At 42.5% G+C, this 18,868-nt stretch overlaps 2 protein-coding genes across 4 annotated transcripts in view; one reads left to right on the forward strand and one right to left on the reverse strand.

Moving 5' to 3' along the window:
• Window positions 1-16,471, reverse strand: part of LOC122548955 (tubulin delta chain-like) — an 81,668-nt gene extending 65,197 nt beyond the window's left edge. The window contains exons 1-3 of one of the 2 annotated variants that reach the window (XM_043687971.1): window positions 16,384-16,471; window positions 13,009-13,114; window positions 12,872-12,904 (exon numbers count right to left, since the gene is read on the reverse strand). In XM_043687971.1, the coding sequence (XP_043543906.1) occupies window positions 12,872-12,904; window positions 13,009-13,112 (137 nt within the window). In that variant the 5' untranslated portion in view covers window positions 13,113-13,114; window positions 16,384-16,471. The remainder of the gene's footprint in view (window positions 1-12,871; window positions 12,905-13,008; window positions 13,115-16,383) is intronic. The other variant, XM_043687972.1, reaches the window with a different exon arrangement.
• An 85-nt stretch (window positions 16,472-16,556) lies between these two features.
• setd2 (SET domain containing 2, histone lysine methyltransferase) overlaps window positions 16,557-18,868 on the forward strand; it is a 128,978-nt gene continuing 126,666 nt past the window's right edge. The window contains exon 1 of one of the 2 annotated variants that reach the window (XM_043687966.1): window positions 16,557-17,205. In XM_043687966.1, coding sequence (XP_043543901.1) covers window positions 17,171-17,205 — 35 coding nt within the window. In that variant the 5' untranslated portion in view covers window positions 16,557-17,170. The remainder of the gene's footprint in view (window positions 17,206-18,868) is intronic. The other variant, XM_043687964.1, reaches the window with a different exon arrangement.

Here is an 18,868-nt window from a genome sequence, read left to right on the forward strand (position 1 = left end):
AAGATCAGCAAGGTGGCCTTTGCGTGGAGCCGCAGAAAATGGGGGAGATACTAAGCAAGTATTTTGCATCAGCATTTACTGTGGAAAAGGATATGGAAGATATATAATGTAGGGAAATAGATGGTGACATCTTGCAAAATGTCCATATTACAGAGGAGGAAGTGCTGGATGTCTTGAAACGCATAAAAGTGGATAAATCCCCAGGACCAGATCAGGGGAAGCTAGAGAAGTGATTGCTGGGCCTCTTGCTGAGATATTTGTATCATCGATAGTCACAGGTGAGGTGCCGGAAGACTGGAGGTTGGCTAACATGGTGTCAATGTTTAAGAAGGGCGGTAAGGACAAGCCAGGAAACTATAAACCGGTGAGCATGACCTCAGTGATGGACAAATTGTTGGAGGGAATCCTGAGGGACAGGATGTACATGTATTTGGAAAGGCAAGGACTGATTAGGGATAGTCAACATGGCTGTGTGTGTGGGAAATCATGTCTCACAAACTTGTTTGAGTTTTTTGATGAAGTAACAAAGAGGATTGATGAGGGCAGAGTGGCAGATGTGATCTATATGGACTTCAGTAAGGTGTTCGACAAGGTTCCCCATGGGAGACTGGTTAGCAAGATTTGATCTCATGGAATATAGGGAGAACTAGCCATTTGGATACAGAACTGGCTCAAAGGTAGAAGACAGAGGCTGGTGGTGGAGGGTTGTTTTTAGACTGGAGGCCTGTGACCAGTGGAGTGCCGTAAGGATCGGTGCTGGCTCCTCTACTTTTTGTCATTTACATAAATGATTTGGATGCGAGCATAAGAAGTACAGTTGGTAAGTTTGCAGATGACACAAAAATTGGAGGTGTAGTGGACAGCGAAGAAGGATACCTCAGATGACAACAGGATCTTGACCAGATGGGCCAATGGCCTGAGAAGTGGCAGATGGAGTTTAATTCAGCTAAGAGTGAGGGGCTGCATTTTGGAAAAGCAAATCTTAGCAGGACTTATACACTTAATGGTAAGGTCCTAGGGAGTATTCCTTGGAGTGCAGGTTCATAGCTCCTTGAAAGTGGAGTCGCAGGTAGATAGGAAAATGAAAAAGGTGTTTTGGTATGCTTTCTTTTATTGGGAGGTCATGTTGCGACTGTACAGGACATTGGTTAGGCCACTGTTGGAATATTGTGTGTAATTCTGGTCTCCTTCCTATCGGAAAGATGTTGTGAAACTTGAAAGGATTCAGATAAGATTTACAAGGATGTTGCCAGGGTTGCAGGATTTGAGCTATAGGGAGAGGCTGAACAGGCTGGGGCTGTTTTCCCTGAAGCATCGGAGGTTGAGGGGTGACCTTATAGAGGTTTACAAAATCATGAGGGGCATGGATAGGATAAATAGACAAAGTCTTTTCCCTGGGGTCGGGGAGTCTACAGCTAGAGGGCAAAGGTATAGGGGAAAAATATAAAAGAAACCTGAGGGGCAACTTTTTGACACAGAGGATGGTACATGTGTGGAATGAGCTGCCAGAGGATGTGGTGGAGTCTGGTACAATTGCAACATTTAAAAGGCATTTGCATGTGTATATGAATAGGAAGGGTTGGGAGGGATATGGGCCAGGTGCTGGCAGGAGGGACTAGATTGGGTTGGAATATCTGGTCGGCATGGACAGGTTGGACTGAAGGGTCTGTTTCCATGCTGTACATCTCTATGACTCTTTGCGTATCTTCAACTTATCCCAAGTGCAAACTGAGCACAGGCACTCTTACTCATTGCATCTGGTCCTGCTGCAGGCTCCAAATATACTGGAGCATTGTGGTATGTGCAATAGAGAGGATCTTGGGATCTCCTTAGCCTGTCCAGTGTATTGCCTATTGATGCGCATTAGAAAAACATTTTTCAACATCCTTACTTTTTGGGTGTCTAATAGGTTGGGCGTCTGTAAATCCTCCGAGTTTGTCGGGTTGGCGTAAGGTAGTTATGGAGCATATCCCTTTGGATTTTCTTTCAAGTTTGGTGCATCATAAAAATTGAGAGTTTTTATTAGGCATGGCGGCTCTTTTTGGACTGCCTGAACACAGATTTATCTGCCATACTAATAATGGCTTTTATATAGCCATAATGATTGTGCTTTATGAGTCCAGTATCCAGAGAGGGGGAACTGCAAATGTATGGCTATGTGTAAATCAATGCTTTTGATGGCAAAGAGCCAGTGTTTTGTCCCGTTGAGCCATATTATTATTATTAGTTAGTTATTAGTTATTATTTAGGTATTTAGTTGTTTTTTATGTATACATTTGTATATGAGTGCAGTTTGGTTTCATTTTTTTCTTGCTTTTTTTGTACTGTTTTGAATTATATTGTTTTGTATTTGTTGTAATATCAAAAAGCTCTTTTTCAATAAAAATATATTTTTAAAAGAATGAATATTGGGTAGTTAGTAGTTAGGGTGTGGTGCTGGAAAAAAGCACAGCAGGTCAGGCAACATCTAAGGAGAATATTGGGTAGGACAGCCAAGGATAACCAACCTGCTCTTCTTCAGATTCATGTCATGTAATCTATTAGATCCATTTGTAAGTGTAAATTAGCCCTCAGTTTAATGTCTCCTCAGCAATCTTCAAAGTGCAATGTTTCCTCAGTACTGCAATAGAATGTCAGCGTCGACTTTTGCACTCAACGTTCCAGAGATTTGATCCTATAACATAGTGAATGAGAGCTGAGTGTGTTACCAGCATGGCTGGTACATATACACCAAACCAAAAGAACTAGGAGCAGGAGTAGGCAATTCAACCTCACATGTCTGGTCTGCCATTTAATATAGCTGATCTCATCTCAGCCTCAACTCCACTTTCCTGCACTCTCTCCATAACCCTTCAACTCATTGCTAACTAAAAACCTGTCTATCCCCTCATTAAAATGTACTCACTGTACTCTGGGGTATTGTACTTTTGAGACAAGTAATTTCTCCTCACTTCTGTTTCAAATTTGCTACTCCTTATCCTAAAACTATGAACTCTTGGTCTAAATTGCCCCACAGAAAGAAACATCTTCTCTACATCTACTTTGTTAATCCACTTTACTATTGTATATATCTTATAATCATGTTCTCGATGAAGGGCTCCCGAGTCCCTACCTCTCTGAGCCAAGAGGCCTGGGTTCAAGTCCTATCTGATCCAATGGCGTATAATAACATCTTTGAACAGGCTGATATAAAATAAAAATTGCCCCAGATAGGTTTTTGTGGTGCAGTGGTTGCATCACAACCTCTGGGCCAGGAGGCCCTAAACCCATTCCATGTACTCCACAGGTGTGAAATATCACTTCTATGTTTTTTAAAAAATTACATTGCAAGGACAGAGTATGACCGGATCTATACACAGGGCTACGTAGGATATACGCCACAGAAACTTGCCATTTAGCTCAACCAGTTAATGCCAGTGTTTTTAATCGACTTGAGCATCCTCCCATCTTCCTCATTATTCTCTTATTTTGTAACTATCAATTCCTTTCTCCAATAAGTGATGCTGTTGCTTCCCTTTAAGTGCATCTATACTATTTGTAGCGATTGGAGTGTGGTCAGCCAGGTGGACCTCATAGAATAGGAGTTCCTTGATTGGGATGTTTATCTGGTCCAATCAGGGGGCCCTGGTTGACATGCATAAACAGAAATGTTGCCACCGGGCGGTGGGGATCCCCAGTGGAGGGCTCTCTACGCGGGAGTCCTCCCCCTTTCTCTCGGGGATCTGGGGTGGAGGGTGCTGCACGCAGCAGTCCCCTGCAACCGCAGGTTGCGGTGGTTCACGGACTCCCAGCCCAACTGCTTGTTCTGTGGCGCTGTGGAGTCCGTGGACCACGTGTATATTGGGTGTGGGCGTTTGCACTCCCTTTTTGATTTTCTGAAAAACCTTCTCCTCTGTTTTTGGCTGCACTTCAGTCCCACGCTCCTGATCTTTGGGCACCCGGTACGGAGGAAGGAGGGCAGGTCTGAAGACCTCCTCGTGGGTCTGCTCCTGGGCCTGGCCAAACAGGCCGACAACAGGTCGAGGCAGCGGGCCGTGAAGGGGGTCGTTAGGGCCGACTGCCTGCCCCTCTTCCGCGGCTACGTTAGAGCCCGGGTGTCCTTGGAGAAGGAGCACGCGGTGTCCACCAACACCCTGGAGTTGTTCAGGGAGAGGTGGGCGCCGCAAGGAGTGGAGTGCATCATTTCTCCCTCCAACTCTATTTTGATTTAGTCCCTACCCTTCCCTTCACTGTTTTTGATCACACAGCACTGTCCCTTGATGTGAAGGGCAGTGTTTGTCACTGGCCACCCGGGTGTTTTCCTATCTTCCTGGTGGTGGAAACTGAATAAAGATTGGTGCACTTTGTGTCTCCCACTGTGTCTCACACCTGCACACACACAAAAAAAAAAACAGAAATGTTGGCCACCCGGGTGTTTTCCTATCTTCCTGGTGGTGGAAATTGAATAAAGATTCATGCACTTTGTGTCTCTCACTGTGTCTCACACCTGCACACACACAACATGGGTGCTGGGGAAAAAATAAGCCCTACCGCAGTTAGGCGGTAGTGTGGGATAAATGTTTTTAAAAAAAGAGTGTAAGGGCACTGCTTAAGAAAAAATAAAATAAAAAAAAAACAGGACTGTCAGGGGTTCTGTTCACTAAAAAGAAAAAAAAAGAAAAACAGAAATGTACAGGCCACTCGGGTGTTTCCTTTCTTCCTGGTGGAAACTTGACTAAAGATTCGTGCACCTTGTGTCTCTCACTGTGTCTCACACCTGCACACACACAACATGGGTGCTGGGGAAAAAATAAGCACTACCGCAATTAGGCGGTAGTGTGGGGGTAATAAAAAAAACAGGAGTGTTATATATCCTGTTCACTCTGAGGGTGCTGGATCAATGCCAAGGACTCTGCACATGTAAATAAGGGTTGACTTGGTGATGAGGTACAAGCCTTAAGAAAAAAAAGAAAGTAAAAAATAAACAGAAATGTCAGGGGTTCTGTTCACTCTGAGAGATGGCTGACACTCTGAGCAGTGTCAAGTACTATGCACATGTAAATAGAGAGTGATGGGATACCTGCCTTTATGGAGTTATTTTGCTACTCATTGCAACCATGTCCTGTAGGAATGTGAGTTCCACATTCTTACCACTCTTTGGGTGTAAAATCTTTTTCACAATTCTCTATTGGATTTCTAGGTCACTAACATACGTTGACGACATGTAGTTATGCTCACCCCATAAAGGAAACATTTTCTTTATGGTTGTATCAATACTAAGATTATCCAAACTCAGGGGTGGAGCTCTTCCTGATGAGTGTCTGTTGAGTATTTAGTCTTCACAAAACCATTTGATTTTGGGCCTAATATGATTAGATTAGATTAGCTTAGATTCTCTACAGTGTGGAAACAGGCCCTTCGGCCCAACAAGTCCACACCGCCCATCCGAAGAGAAACCTACCCAAACCCATTCCCCTACCCTATATTTACCCCTGACCAACACTGCGGGCAATTTAGCATGGCCAATCCACCTGACCTGCACATCTTTGGATTGTGGGAGGAAACCGGAGCACCCGGAGGAAACCCACGCAGACACAGGGAGAATGTACAACCTCCACACAGACAGTCGAGAATCGAACCCAGGACCCTGGTGCTGTGCGGCAGCAGTGCAAGGTTGGACCTGGAAAGTTCATATTGCTCCACAAAAGATACTTGATATATTTCCATCTCAAAATGTTCCTTCACACTGTCTGATACAGGGTGTGTACATAGTACAGAATCATACAGAACAGGCCCATCAGCACATCACGTCCAAACTGACAAAAATTACACTAAATATACACGAGTTCCATTTTTCAGCACTTGCCTATAGCCTTGAATGTTATGCCATTTCAAGTGCTCAACCATGTACTTTTAAAGGTTATGAGGTTTCTCGTCACACTACCACCACCCTACCCCCCCGCCCCAGGCAGTCAACTCCTGATTCCCACTACTGTCTGGGTGAAAAGAACTTTACTCAATTCCTTCTAAACTTCCTGCCTTTCACCTTGAAGTAATGGTCTCTTGTTATTGGCCCTTCACCAAAGGGAAACAACTATTTTCTATCCACCCTGTCCATGCTCCTCATAATCTTACACACATAATCAGATCCCCTCTCAGCGTTCTCTGCTCTAAAGGAAACAAGCTGAACTTAACCAGCCTTTCTTTCGAGATAAATTGCTCTATCCCATGCAACATCCTGGGAGAATCTCTTCTGCACCCCCTCTAAAATAATCGCATCCTTCCTATAGTGCGGTGACCAGAAATGTGCACAGTCCTACCATAGTGGTTTCACCAAAGTTTTATACAGCTCCAACAAAACCTCTGTGCTCTTATAATCTATGCCACAACTGATAAAGGCAAGTGTCTTCTTAATATTTTATTAACCAGTCCCACTGTCTTCAGGAGTAGAGTCACAAGGACCCAAGTTCCCTCAGTTTCTTTGAGCTTTCTGTCCCCTGCCATTCATTAGGGACTGCTTTGTCTTGTTATTTCTTCTAAAGTGCATCACCTTTCATTGATCAAGGTTAAATTCCATCTGTCATTGGTCTGTCCATCTGACCAATGCATCTGAATACTTCTGCAACCAAAGACCGTCTTCCTCACTGCTCAGCCAATCTTTTTGTCATTCACAAACTTATTTATCATCTTCTTCTATAATGTTTTTTTAATATATGCATTTTATGACCAATTAGAGATCCAATACGATGGTACAGCACTGGACACTAGCCACCAGTCACACACAAACAGCATTCTACCATCCCCGCCCCCACCACTATGCCAACCTACCAAGTTACCCTGAATCCCATGCGCTTTTGTCTTCTTTGTCCATCACTCAAGTGGGATTTTGTCAAACGCTTTGCTGAAATCCATATTAACTATACCAACTGCATATATTGCTTTAAATGTCTTGACCTTGTGTTTGGTATGTACAATTTTTTTGTCATTCTTGGTTTTTTTTGATGTAATTGAGCAAAAATCCATAAAGAATTTTCTAGGTTGCTGCACCAGTGTAGGAGAAAGCTAGAACTGATTTTAAAAGAAAAATTTGCTTTTGCTCTCAGATGGAACATAGAACAGTACAGCACAGGAACAGGCCCTTCAGCCAGCCATATCTGTGCCAACCATGATGCTATTCTACACTAATCCATCTGCTTGCATGTGTCTGTCTAAATGTCTCTTAAATGTTGCTGTCACTTCTGCTCCTACCACCTCCCCTGGCAGCATGTTCCAGGTACCTACCATCCTCGCATATCTCCTTTAAAAACTTTCCCCCTCTCACGTTCAATGTTCTGGGGAATAGGTTCAATCCCACCCTGATATATAATTAAATTTGAATTCAATAAAATATGGAATTATAAGATTGACTACACAGTCAGCATTAAGCTGTGTTGACTGCCATAAAACCGGAATGTCATTTAGGGAAGGAAATCTGCCATTCCTGGCCTTACGTGTAGAGAATTATATTCCCTGCTTTCCCATTCCCTCCAGGCCAGTGAAGGTAGAGGCATTTCCTCATGAATGAGGGAACAATTTGCTCATGTGGTAGATAGTTTACTTAAATGACAGTTATATATCCAGGGGGCAAAATATGCCTCTGATGTCAGGCACTGTATATTGCATTTGTTTGGTTCCTATAATTAAAGTTTTCTTAGTTTACTGACAGCACAGTGCTCATTGCTGGACCAAACATGAGTTCGAAACAAAGCCTGAGAATTTAAATTTAAACTCAAATTCAGACAAAATAAAATATAGAAATTGAGTTGTCAGAGGGAATGCAAAAAGCACAAAGAACACAACCTATTAAGCACCACTCTCCCTGCTTGACCATGCATGAGACATACCAGGCCATTTCTGAATTCAACAAAATGGAGCACTGCACTCCAATATACTTCAAAAGACAAAGATACAAGTGCACCATTGGCAAGTCCTCAGTTGTCTCTCTGTAGTCATACATAGAAATTGGGTCTTCCACAGTCCCATGCTAAGAATTCAATGGAACTTGTAAGTTTGATCCTTAGACATGCAGCGCGCAGGGCCAACAACATGTTGACACACTGACTCGCATGAATAAAATGCAGCTTTGGATGAGTTGTTCCTTGGCTTTGTTAATTTCTCAGAAGAGTCGAAGGGAAAGGAAGTTAGCCCCGACAAAGATTCTGGAGCGAAACCTAAAGGGCGGCTGATGTCTGAATACATCACCTTTCCATCAATTCCTGAAAGCAAGCCAGTGTATTCCTGTTAACTCAGATGGAGAGACTGAAAAGGAGATAGTGAAATGTGGGCAGTCCAAGTCTCTATGAACCTTGCTCAGGAAAGCATATTCCAGAAGGGTGATCAACATAGAAAAGAACAGTTATGAGTGAAAGGAAGCTCAACTGCCAAGCATAAGGCTCAGAGAAAACAAAAGGTCTGTGAATCCTACACATTCTCAGCCCACTATTTTGACCCATAACAGATTCAGCACAGACTTCCATGCCAGGACAAGAGCGACTGAAATCAACACAATTTTGACCACCAATGTGAAAACTATCATCTCACAAGATGGAAGGCTACCAATCACAATATAGTAAGTTAAATATCACACAACACCAGGTTATAGTCCAACAGGTTGACTTAGAAGCACTAGCTTTCGGAGCGCTGCTCCTTACGAAGGAGCAACGCTCCAAAAGCTAGTGCTTCCAATTAAACCCCAATCCAACACCAGCATTTCCAAATCCTGACAACATATTCTATCATGCTTCACTGGAAGTTAATCAGTCAAAAATTCAGAAATAATATGACATTAGGAAAAATGACTCAAAGATTAGTTAAGGCTGTCAGTTTTAAAGAGAAGGCGTGGAGAGGTAGAGTTTTAATGGGGAGCTAAAGTACAGCTTTCCATGGTGGAGTGAAGGCAGTGGAGTCTCCAAAAAAGGCTGAAATAGGAGGAGCACAGTGATCTTGGAAGACTGAAGGACTGGAGGCATTACAGAGGTACGAATGGATAAGGACATGGTGGGTTAGAACTTGATCAGAATTACAAAATCAAGGAGTTGCTAGATCATTGAAAGTCAATGAGAACAAGAATAATAGATGAAGAGGACTTGGTGCAAGTTAGGATATGGGCAGCATATTTGGATGTGCTCAGGTTCACAGAGGGTAAGCAGCTGACTCATTTTAGATGTCTCCCATGCCCAGCCACACTGGGAATACTTAATAAATTTATTTTAGACACTGCAATACCACAATTGGATTGTACAGCACAAAAATACCGTACATCAAAAATATGCAACCACTAGGACTCATAACAGCACACAAACCAACAGCCACTCTCAGATAACAACTTACCAGGACGAAGGGCCCGATACCCAGCATGAGCAAAACCAACGTAGTAAACAAAATCCCATGCAAGGACTGCACAAAACACTACATAGGACAAACAGGAAGACAGCTAACGGTCCACATCCATGAACACCAACTAGCCACGAAACGACATGACCAGCTATCCTTAGTAGTCACACACTCAGATGACAAGCAACATGAATTCGACTGGGACAACACTACTATTACAGGACAAGCCAGAGAACAGCCAGGGAATTCCTAGAGGTATGGCATTCATCCACAGATTCAATCAATAAGCACATCGACCTGGACCCAATATACCGGCCACTGCAGCGGACAGCTGGAACTGACAACCGGAAGCGGCAGATACAAATCACTATAAATGCTGGAGGAAACATCACAGAAGCACTTTAGAGGAGGCTCCCAAGCACTGAGAATGTCACCTAGACAGGGGACGAAACGTCTGCAACACAAATTCCCAGCTCGGCGAACAGAACCACAACATTAACCTGGACCTTTGGGATTAGCAGTCTAACAATATTACCACTATGCCACTGTCTACCTCTCAGCTTAGCTCAATGGTGGATCTTAAGTCAGAAGGTTGTGAGTTCAAATCCTGCACCAGGAACTTGAACACATGATCTAGGTTGTTAGTGCAGTGCTCCCTCATTATTGCACTGAGGTGTCAGAGATTTGCCTTCCAATCTGCCCTTTAGTGTGGAAATAACGGATCCCATGAAAACGTGAAATCAAACAGGGTAATTCTCCCTCATGTATTAGCAACTATTTATCTCTCAGCAAGTCTAAACGAAACAGATTAACTGGTAACATATCTCTGTTGCTGGGACCTTACTGTGCACAAATTGGCCAATTACATTTCCTCCATTACAGAGTGATTATGCTATAAAGGCACTTCAAATGTTTTGGGTAGTGCTGTGGTCATGTAAGGTGCTGTTAAAGGTAGGAATAGACATGATAGAAATATTGGCCATTGAACACCTAACTGCCATACCATAATAATACAAAAGTGCAAACTATTTCCTTTCAAGATCACCAGTTAAAGCCTTTACTCGTTGGACAACAGATAATCCACAAACAGGGCTGCTAAAAGGCTGGTGACATGTTCCTGACTGATGAGGAACACCAGTTTGGAAAATCCTAAATTCTCCATTCGTTCCTGTTAGAAAAGGCCTCCTCACAATTGCCAGATCACAAATCTTCCAGTAGAAGCCCAAATCTCATTAGTCTGATAACTCAGCATCATTTTACATCATATTTCTTTCTTTTTAAAGATAAATAATGGAATTAATACAAAACACTAACAACAGCAGGTTGAAAAGAAAATTAAACCATAACTATCAAAATGGTTCACAGGTTATCTCAGAGTACTACGGGAGCTTGATCAGATAAGCCGATGGGCTAAGGAGTGGCAGATGGAGTTTAATTTAAATAAATGTAAGATATTGCATTTTGGTAAGGCAAATCAGAGCAGGACTTATACACTCAGTGGTAGGATCCTGGGGAGAGGTGCCAAACAAAGAGACCTGGGGGGGGGCATGTTCATAGTTCATCAAAGGTGGGGTCACAGATAGACAGCACAGTGAAGAAGGCGTTTGGTACACTTGCCTTTATTGGTCAGTGGAGAAAATGAGGACTGCAGATGCTGGAGATCAGAGCTGAAAATGTGTTGCTGGAAAAGCGCAGCAGGTCAGGCAGCATCCAAGGAACAGGAGAATCGACATTTCGGGCATAAGCCCTTCTTCAGGAAGGGCCTTTATTGGTCAGTGCATTGTTTATTGGAGTTGGGATGTCATGTTGTGGCTGTACAGGATATTGGTTAGGCCATTTTTGGAATACTGTATTAAAACCTGGTCTCTCTGTTATAGGAATGAGCTTGTTAAACTTGAAATGATGCAGAAAAAGAGTTACACGGATGTTGCCAGGGTTGGAGGGTTTAAGCTACACGGAAAGGGTGAATAGTCTGGGGCTGTTTTCCCTGGATCGTCAAAGGATGGCAGGTGTCCTTACAGAGGTTTATAAAATCATGAGGGGCGTGGTTAGGGTGAATAGCCATGGTCTTTTTCCTAGGTTAGAGTCGTCCAAACTTAGACATGAAAAAGATATAAAAGGGAGCTAAGGGACACCTTTTCCATGCAGAGAGTAGTGTGTGTATGGAACAAGCTACCAGAGGAAGTGATGGAGACTGGTACAATCACAACATTTTAAAAGGCATCTGGATAGATAGGAGAAAGTGAGGTCTGCAGATGCTGGAGATCAGAGCTGAAAATGTGTAACTGGAAAAGCGCAGCAGGTCAGGCAGCATCCAGGGAACAGGAGAATCGACATTTCGGGCATGAATCCTGAAGAAGGGCTTATGCCCGAAACGTCGATTCTCCTGTTCCCTGGATGCTGCCTGATCTGCTGCGCTTTTCCAGCAACACATTTTCAGCACACAAATAGGAAAGGTTGAGAAGGATATGGGCTAACTCCTGGCAAATGGGAATAGATTAATTTAGGACATCTGGTTGGCATGAATGGGTTGGACCAAAGGGTCGGTTTCTGTGCTGTACAACTCTATGACTCTAGGTATCCTCACAGCTAGGCTTTGTTTAGAAAATAGTTCCTGGTCTATTTTCATTTGACTTGAAAAAGAGGATATATACACATCTGGTCAAGGAGATTGCCTGCTCTCTACACATCTGACCCCGCACACATTTTTCCATGTTCTATTTTATACTACAGGTAGGTTCTTTTGGCTATTTTCCCCCAATTTTGTCCTCTCTTGTCTCAAGGCCACAGCCCTGACTGGGTACAATAGTCCATGGAATTTCCCATCCTTCATTGGTGAAGTGCAGGAATGGGTGCTGACAGGCATTTTGAAATTATGGGGCACATTTGCTGGCTCCAATACGCTCTTCAGCCAGTCGATAACTAACAAAGGTCAGTGTGTAACAATTAGAAGTTAAATCCCTTCTACTTCTTCCCATCCTACTTAGGGTCAAATTCAAAGTAGGGTCGAAAAGGGTGGTGCTGGAAAAGCATCCAAAGTGCAGGAGCTTATGCCCAAAACATTGACTCTCCTGCTCCTCAGATGCTGCCTGACCTACTGTGCTTTTCCAGCGTCCCCCCGCCCCACCCCCACACTTTTTGACTCGGACTCTCCAGCATCTGCCGTCCTCACTTGCTCCGAGATGCTTCAAATTCAAAGTACACAGAGGAAACCGTAACTGTGGAGGAGGCCAGAGTGATTCATACAGCTGCTACACCTCTGAGATCACCTAATCCAGCACAGATCTATATTCAAGCTTGAAACCTTTTGTTCTTTGTGGTTGAGTGCTACACAAAGTGGTGATTTTATCCATTAACTCCTGAGAGTGCCATACAGCAGACCTCTCCAGGCCCATGGACAACTTGAAAACTAAATACAACATTGAAACACAGGAGCAAGGAATAAGAGCAGGCCATTCAGCCCTTTGATCATGATCTACCATCTGATTAGCCAATTACATCACAGCTCAACACTACTTACCCATCGTTGCTCTTTATTTTGATTGCATGATACCTTTAACAAACAAGCAATTCTATTTATCTCAGTCTTAAAAGTTCTAATTATTCCAGATTCACAGTGTTTTCAGTTGCAGTCACTTTCCAGGGGAAATCACTGACCTGTCCAAGGTAGAATTTGGAGCCTTTTCATTGGTAACCAGCTTCCACCATTCCTGTCCGACTTGATTGCCACATTGCCCAATCTGTAGCCAAATGGCGGACATTCCTAGAGGAAAAGAAGAAAATGGTGGCCATATCTCATGGCGTACAGAATCCCAACGTATAGTGTCCATAGCAAGCAACAAGCATGGAATAGGGTTTAAAGGAGAAAAAGAGAAAGTGAATATTCACCTGCGCACAGCCACTTTTTTAAGACTGAGAACGAAATCATTCTGGTTGTAAAAACAATTCGGAAAAATCTAAAGTGGGCAACGAACTCACACCCACCCCCTTCCCACTGTGCAGGTCATGTTAAAATTGTTATTGGACCGTGAGAGACAAACAGCAGTTGAAAGAAAAGAAGGACTTGCATCTTGATAGTGACTCTCATAACCACCGAATGCCTTAAAGTGCTTCACAGACAATTAAGTGCTTTTGAAGTTGAATCATGGTGATTATCTCAAAATACAGCAGCTAATTTACAATGTTGGCTGAGGGATAAATATTGACCTGACACCAGGGATAACTCCCCTGCTCCTCTTCAAATACTGCCATGGGATCTTTTGCATTCACCCGACTAGGTAGACCAAGATTTAATATCTCATTTGACAGACAGCACATCAAACAAATGCAATGCCCTTTCAGTACAAAACTGGAGGGTTGGCCTTGAATTTTGTGCTCAAATCCTGGAGTTGGACTTCAACTCAGAACCTTATGTTTCAGATAATAAAAGCAAAATATTGTGGATGCTAGAAATCTGAAATAAATGTCACGATGACTGACTGCCTACAAATGTGACACTTTATAAAATTCCTACTTTGGAAATAAAACCAGTCTGATTTAAGGTTTGGATACAGACAGACTCTAACCTTACACCTTTAATGAATTGTCTGAGTGAGATGTCACTTTTTTAAAAACCTTAAGTTGTCTCAGAATTGTGACTTGAAAGAAGTTCTGAGATCTACATAATAATCAATCAAAACCTGCATTCTAAGTGATTAAAGACTTAACAGTAATCTAGGTTTGTTCAATACATCAGTTGTATGACACTTTGAAATTTTACTATAAATTCGGTGTTCTATAATTCTACCCCATTAGCCATCTGATGAAGGAGCAGCGCTCCAAAAGCTTGTACTTTCAAATAAACTTATTGGATTATAACCTGGTGTTGTGTGATTTTTAAACTTTATTATTCAAGGTATCAAATACAAGAACAAGCAAGTTATAATACAGCTATGTAGTACATTAGTTCAGGCATAGCTGGAGTACTATGTGCAGTTCTGATTGCTGTCCTATAGGAAGGATGTGATTGCATAGGGCAGGGGCAGAGTAGATACACTATGCCAGAGTGTTTATGCTATGACGTTAAATATTGGGCTGATTTCCTTATGGCAAAGGAGGCTGAGGAGCGGTGGTCAAAATTAAGAGGGTTACAGATAGGGTGGACAGGAAGAAACTTTTCCTCTTAGTAGTGAGCATATTTTTTAAGATAAAGGACAGAAAGTATTTTCTTTCACAGAGGGCAGTGGGCATCTGGAACTCACGGTCTGACAGAATGGTATAGGAGGGAATCATCACAGTGTATAAGAACTTAGAAGATCACTTAAAGCACCATACCAAACGAGGCAATGGGCCAAATGTGACTAGAGCTGTACAGAGGTGATTTCAGCCTTGGGTGACTGTCTGTGTGGCGTTTGCACTTTCTCCCATGGAATGAGGGTATGACTGGCCATTTATTGTTCACAGGGCAGTTAAGAGTCAACCACATTGCTGTGGGTCTGGAGTCACATGTAGGCCAACAGTTTCCTTCTGTAAAAGGACATTAGTGAATCAGATGAGTTTTTTTTTCCTGACAATTGGCAATGATTTCATGGTGGTCATTAGATTCTTAATTTCTGAGGTGAATTCAAATTCCACCATTTGCTATGACAGGATTTAAACCCATGTCCCCAGAACATTAGCTGTGTTTCTGGATTAACAGACCAGTCACAATACCACTAGGCCATTGCCTCCCAGGGTCTGTGGGGATTTCCTCCCATGTCATGCAGTGATGTGCAGGTTAAGTGGATTGGCGATGGTAAATTGTCCCGTGATATCCAGTGATGTGCAGGTTAAGTGGATTGGCGATGGTAAATTTCCCGTGGTATCCAGTGATGTGCAGAATAAGTGGATTGGCGATGGTAAATTGTCCCATGGTATCCAGCGATGTGCAGGCTAGGTGGGTTCGCCATGGTAAATATGGGGTTACAGGGATAGGGTGGGGGGACTGGATCTGGGTGGGATGGTGTTCAGAGGGTTGGTGCAGATTCAATGGCCCCTTCCACACAGTAGTGATTCTATGATCCTAGATGCTTGATATAAACATGATGGGCCAAAGCACCTTTTCCATGAAACCCTATGCTTATGACTCAGAAGCAAGTGTCTCACCAACTGTGCCAGCTGACAACAAGATACAAGGAATGGAAAAGGGAGACATGGGTTAGACACACAGATAGATGACATAAGTTATTTGAAGTGGTTGAAAAAAATTAACATAGTCCTGGGCCCTATTCTTCAAATAGTTATTTATCATGGGATCTGAAACAGCAGACCCAACAATGCTGGATGTTGCAGGTGAGATATTAAGCCAATAAAGGACTGTTTCTGAACTGCACTGAAGTTTCAATCTCATTTAAGTCTATGGACTGGGGCTTGATCTCAGAGTTCAGTATAACCATTGAAACTATGATTAGGAAGTAATAGTAGGAAAATCCCAGAGTGTTCAATAACAGCCTTTAGGGAATGGAACTTTCCAATTCTACCTGGTATAAATATACAGAGGAAATTTCGATATGGGGACATAGGCACAAGCCTAGAATAACATTTTTTAGGACTCAAATTATACCTCGGCGTTTCTGAATTCAGTTTTACATGCTGCTGTTTCCAAAAAAACTCTGAACTATTAATGATGCACGTGTTATCATTCTACACAGTCCTGTACTCTACAGTAACTCAATTGGTCACAGTCTGTTGCTAAGGAAGAGGCATCGTATCAAAGACATAAAAAACTGAAAGTGCCAGGCGGTTCGAAAGCGATTGAGGAAACTGTCTCTCGTACATTCAAAAGTGTCGTTCACCTCTTTAAAGTTTTAAAAACAAGGTGCAAATTTTTAATTAAAAATTATAAACAGAATTCATTATAACGAATTGACTTTTTCCACCCTATGACCAAGTGTTTTTGAATCGTGCCTATTACAATTTTCTTTTAAATTGCAACTTTTAAGAAGAAAAATGAGAACAGACGTTATTCCAAAGACAAACCCATATCTCGAATTGCAGAAAGAAACAAACACAAACCTGGCGATTCGCAGCAGTAACTCCCGTAAATGAATGATAATAAAATGTCGCTTGTTATGTCAGTTTTACCAGTCGGCCTGGCACTTTCAATTGGCCCAGGCGTTTGTCGATTTTACAGGAAAGTCCCAGTCTCTTTTTAAAAAAACTATCTCGGTTCATTTCCGTTTGTTACGGAGCGACGTACATCGTCCTAGTGTTCTTTCTCGAGCCTAAAAAAACACACATAGAATGTGTGCTTAAAACAAGAGAGAAACCAGATTAAAAAAAAGATTAAAATGGATTTGGATGTAAAGAATTGCGTTTCTTTCTGACGGAGGATTTTTTTAAGTTACAGTTTTTTTCTGTAGAGGCAAAACGGGGATTAAAAAAAAGATCGTGTGCCTAGTGTTTTCACTTATATTTGGTACAATAATATATATAGAAGGGATGTTTTAAAAGGAGGGATTCGTGTTTGGATTCCACAAGGCGACCAGCGGCGGAGCAGCAAGCATGGAAAGAAGCTGAAGGGCAACATTTGTATCGGATCGGAGGGGAAAATTGATACAAAAAGGTTCGATTTTGGAACGTCGCGGGCGCCGGGATTCTAATTTCAGAACGTCGAGTTACCAGTCGCTTTGGGAGGAAAACTCGCAACGTTCCATAGGAAGGTGGAAGACAAATTTATAAAGAAAGAAATTTACACGCCGGCCGGGATAATCGTTGGGGGATTTTTTTTCTTTCTCGTTGTTTTATTATTTTTTCTTTTTAATGCTGAATGTTTTGAGTAAAATAGCGCCGCTCGGTGAAGATGGGGGACGCTTATGACCCAGAGCACCCGACCGAGTAAGTAATTAAAATATTTATTATTATCATATAATTGATTTGTTTAGTTGTTTCACGGCGGATTCCCAGAAAAAGAAAACTTGGAATTTGAAATGTGATTTGGGAGAGGGTAGATGCAAAACCATGAGTTTGGACTGTTTTGCGAAGCGGTCCTTCAGGGAAGGTCTCAAAAGGATTGGAGCGCAGGCCCCTGTGATGGTCACTCTCCTAACGTTTTAATCCCCTCCTGTTTTACCTTCGGCCATCTCCCAACCCCTTGTTTGGCTGTAACGTAAAATAAATGGCGGGTAAACTTTGAAAGGGGGAGGATTAACAGATACATAGGATAGATTTAGGAACGGAGATGCAAGGCCTGAAATCCACGACGCTCGCGTACATGTAATGGGCGGGCGGTGAAGCTTGCGGCACCAGTGGAGTGTCTGACTGGGGGCGTAGGGCTGGCTATTGGTGTTTTGAGCCACGAGAGAGTAGCCTCAGTAGGATCTTTTTAGCTGGACAGTGGTATAGTCACAGAGAGAATGGTAGGTCGGGTGGGAGTGATCAAGAGGGGTTAGTTGAAGAGAGAGATGAACGCTTGTTTGACCGGGGTGTTGGGGGTGGGGGTGTTCTCTTACTTGGCAAAGTGTTAATGTTTGGTATAAAACACTCAGCAATTAGCTCCATCTTGCTGCACTGGACACAATGGAGCCAGAATGAAGGGCTGTAAACATCAGAATGGTCAACATAATCAGCCAAATGCATAGTGGCCATCATTTGCCAAAAAAACACCGTTGGATGCCATCTTGAGTCATTTCAAGCTGTTATCACAAACTCTCATAGCCATGAGGAAGAAAATTCATGATCAATTTTATACTAAAACACGTGCAAAATATTCATTTTGAGATAAAGCTTTCACTAATTGCAAGCCAGCCACACCAAAGTGATCTCTAAATCTACATATAATAGACAGAATTTTACATTCTTTTAAAATGGAACAAAATATTCAAATGAGGGAACTCTTTCTGTCACTAAAGCACTCTCCTCTATGCTGGGAAGTCTTCTGTACACAATTTTCCAAGCTGGACTTTGACAAACTGTTCATGTTAAAATGAGACATCTGCAGAATATTCTGGAAATGTAGGCTGGTCTTGGACAAGGTAAAGGTGGGTTCATGATATGGGTGGGTACCCTTTGTCAAGAAATGAACAAGTTTTGAGATGGAGGGACTGGAACCGCAATTTACTCTTGTTATTTGCACCTTCAGGTGGTGATTGTCCTGATGGTGATTTCTAACATTTACTTTTTTTTATGCGCTCCTAATATAATCCTTCATAACAAACAAGAAATTAGCAGTATGTCCTACCCTCTAAAGAAAAGAACTTAAATTTACACAGTATCTTTCACCACTGAGGGCATCCTAAGGGCCTTCGTGTCCAGGGGAGTACTTTTGACATAGAGTTGGTGATGTATCCAAGGCAAACTTGCTCATCCACTCATCCACACTTTGTTAAGACCCACACAAAGGAACGAGTCCAGTAATGAGAACCAACCAGTTTTTAATTTTGGTTGTGGTATAAATATTGACTAGGACACTGGGAAGATCTTCCTGGTTCTTCAACTCGTGCTTGTGTCTTTCACATTCAACTTGGGGGAGATACAGGGCCTCAGTTTAATGTTGTGAATG

The sequence above is a fragment of the Chiloscyllium plagiosum genome, chromosome 4 (genome assembly GCF_004010195.1).
Source record: "Chiloscyllium plagiosum isolate BGI_BamShark_2017 chromosome 4, ASM401019v2, whole genome shotgun sequence".
Classification (NCBI taxonomy): Eukaryota; Metazoa; Chordata; class Chondrichthyes; order Orectolobiformes; family Hemiscylliidae; genus Chiloscyllium; species Chiloscyllium plagiosum.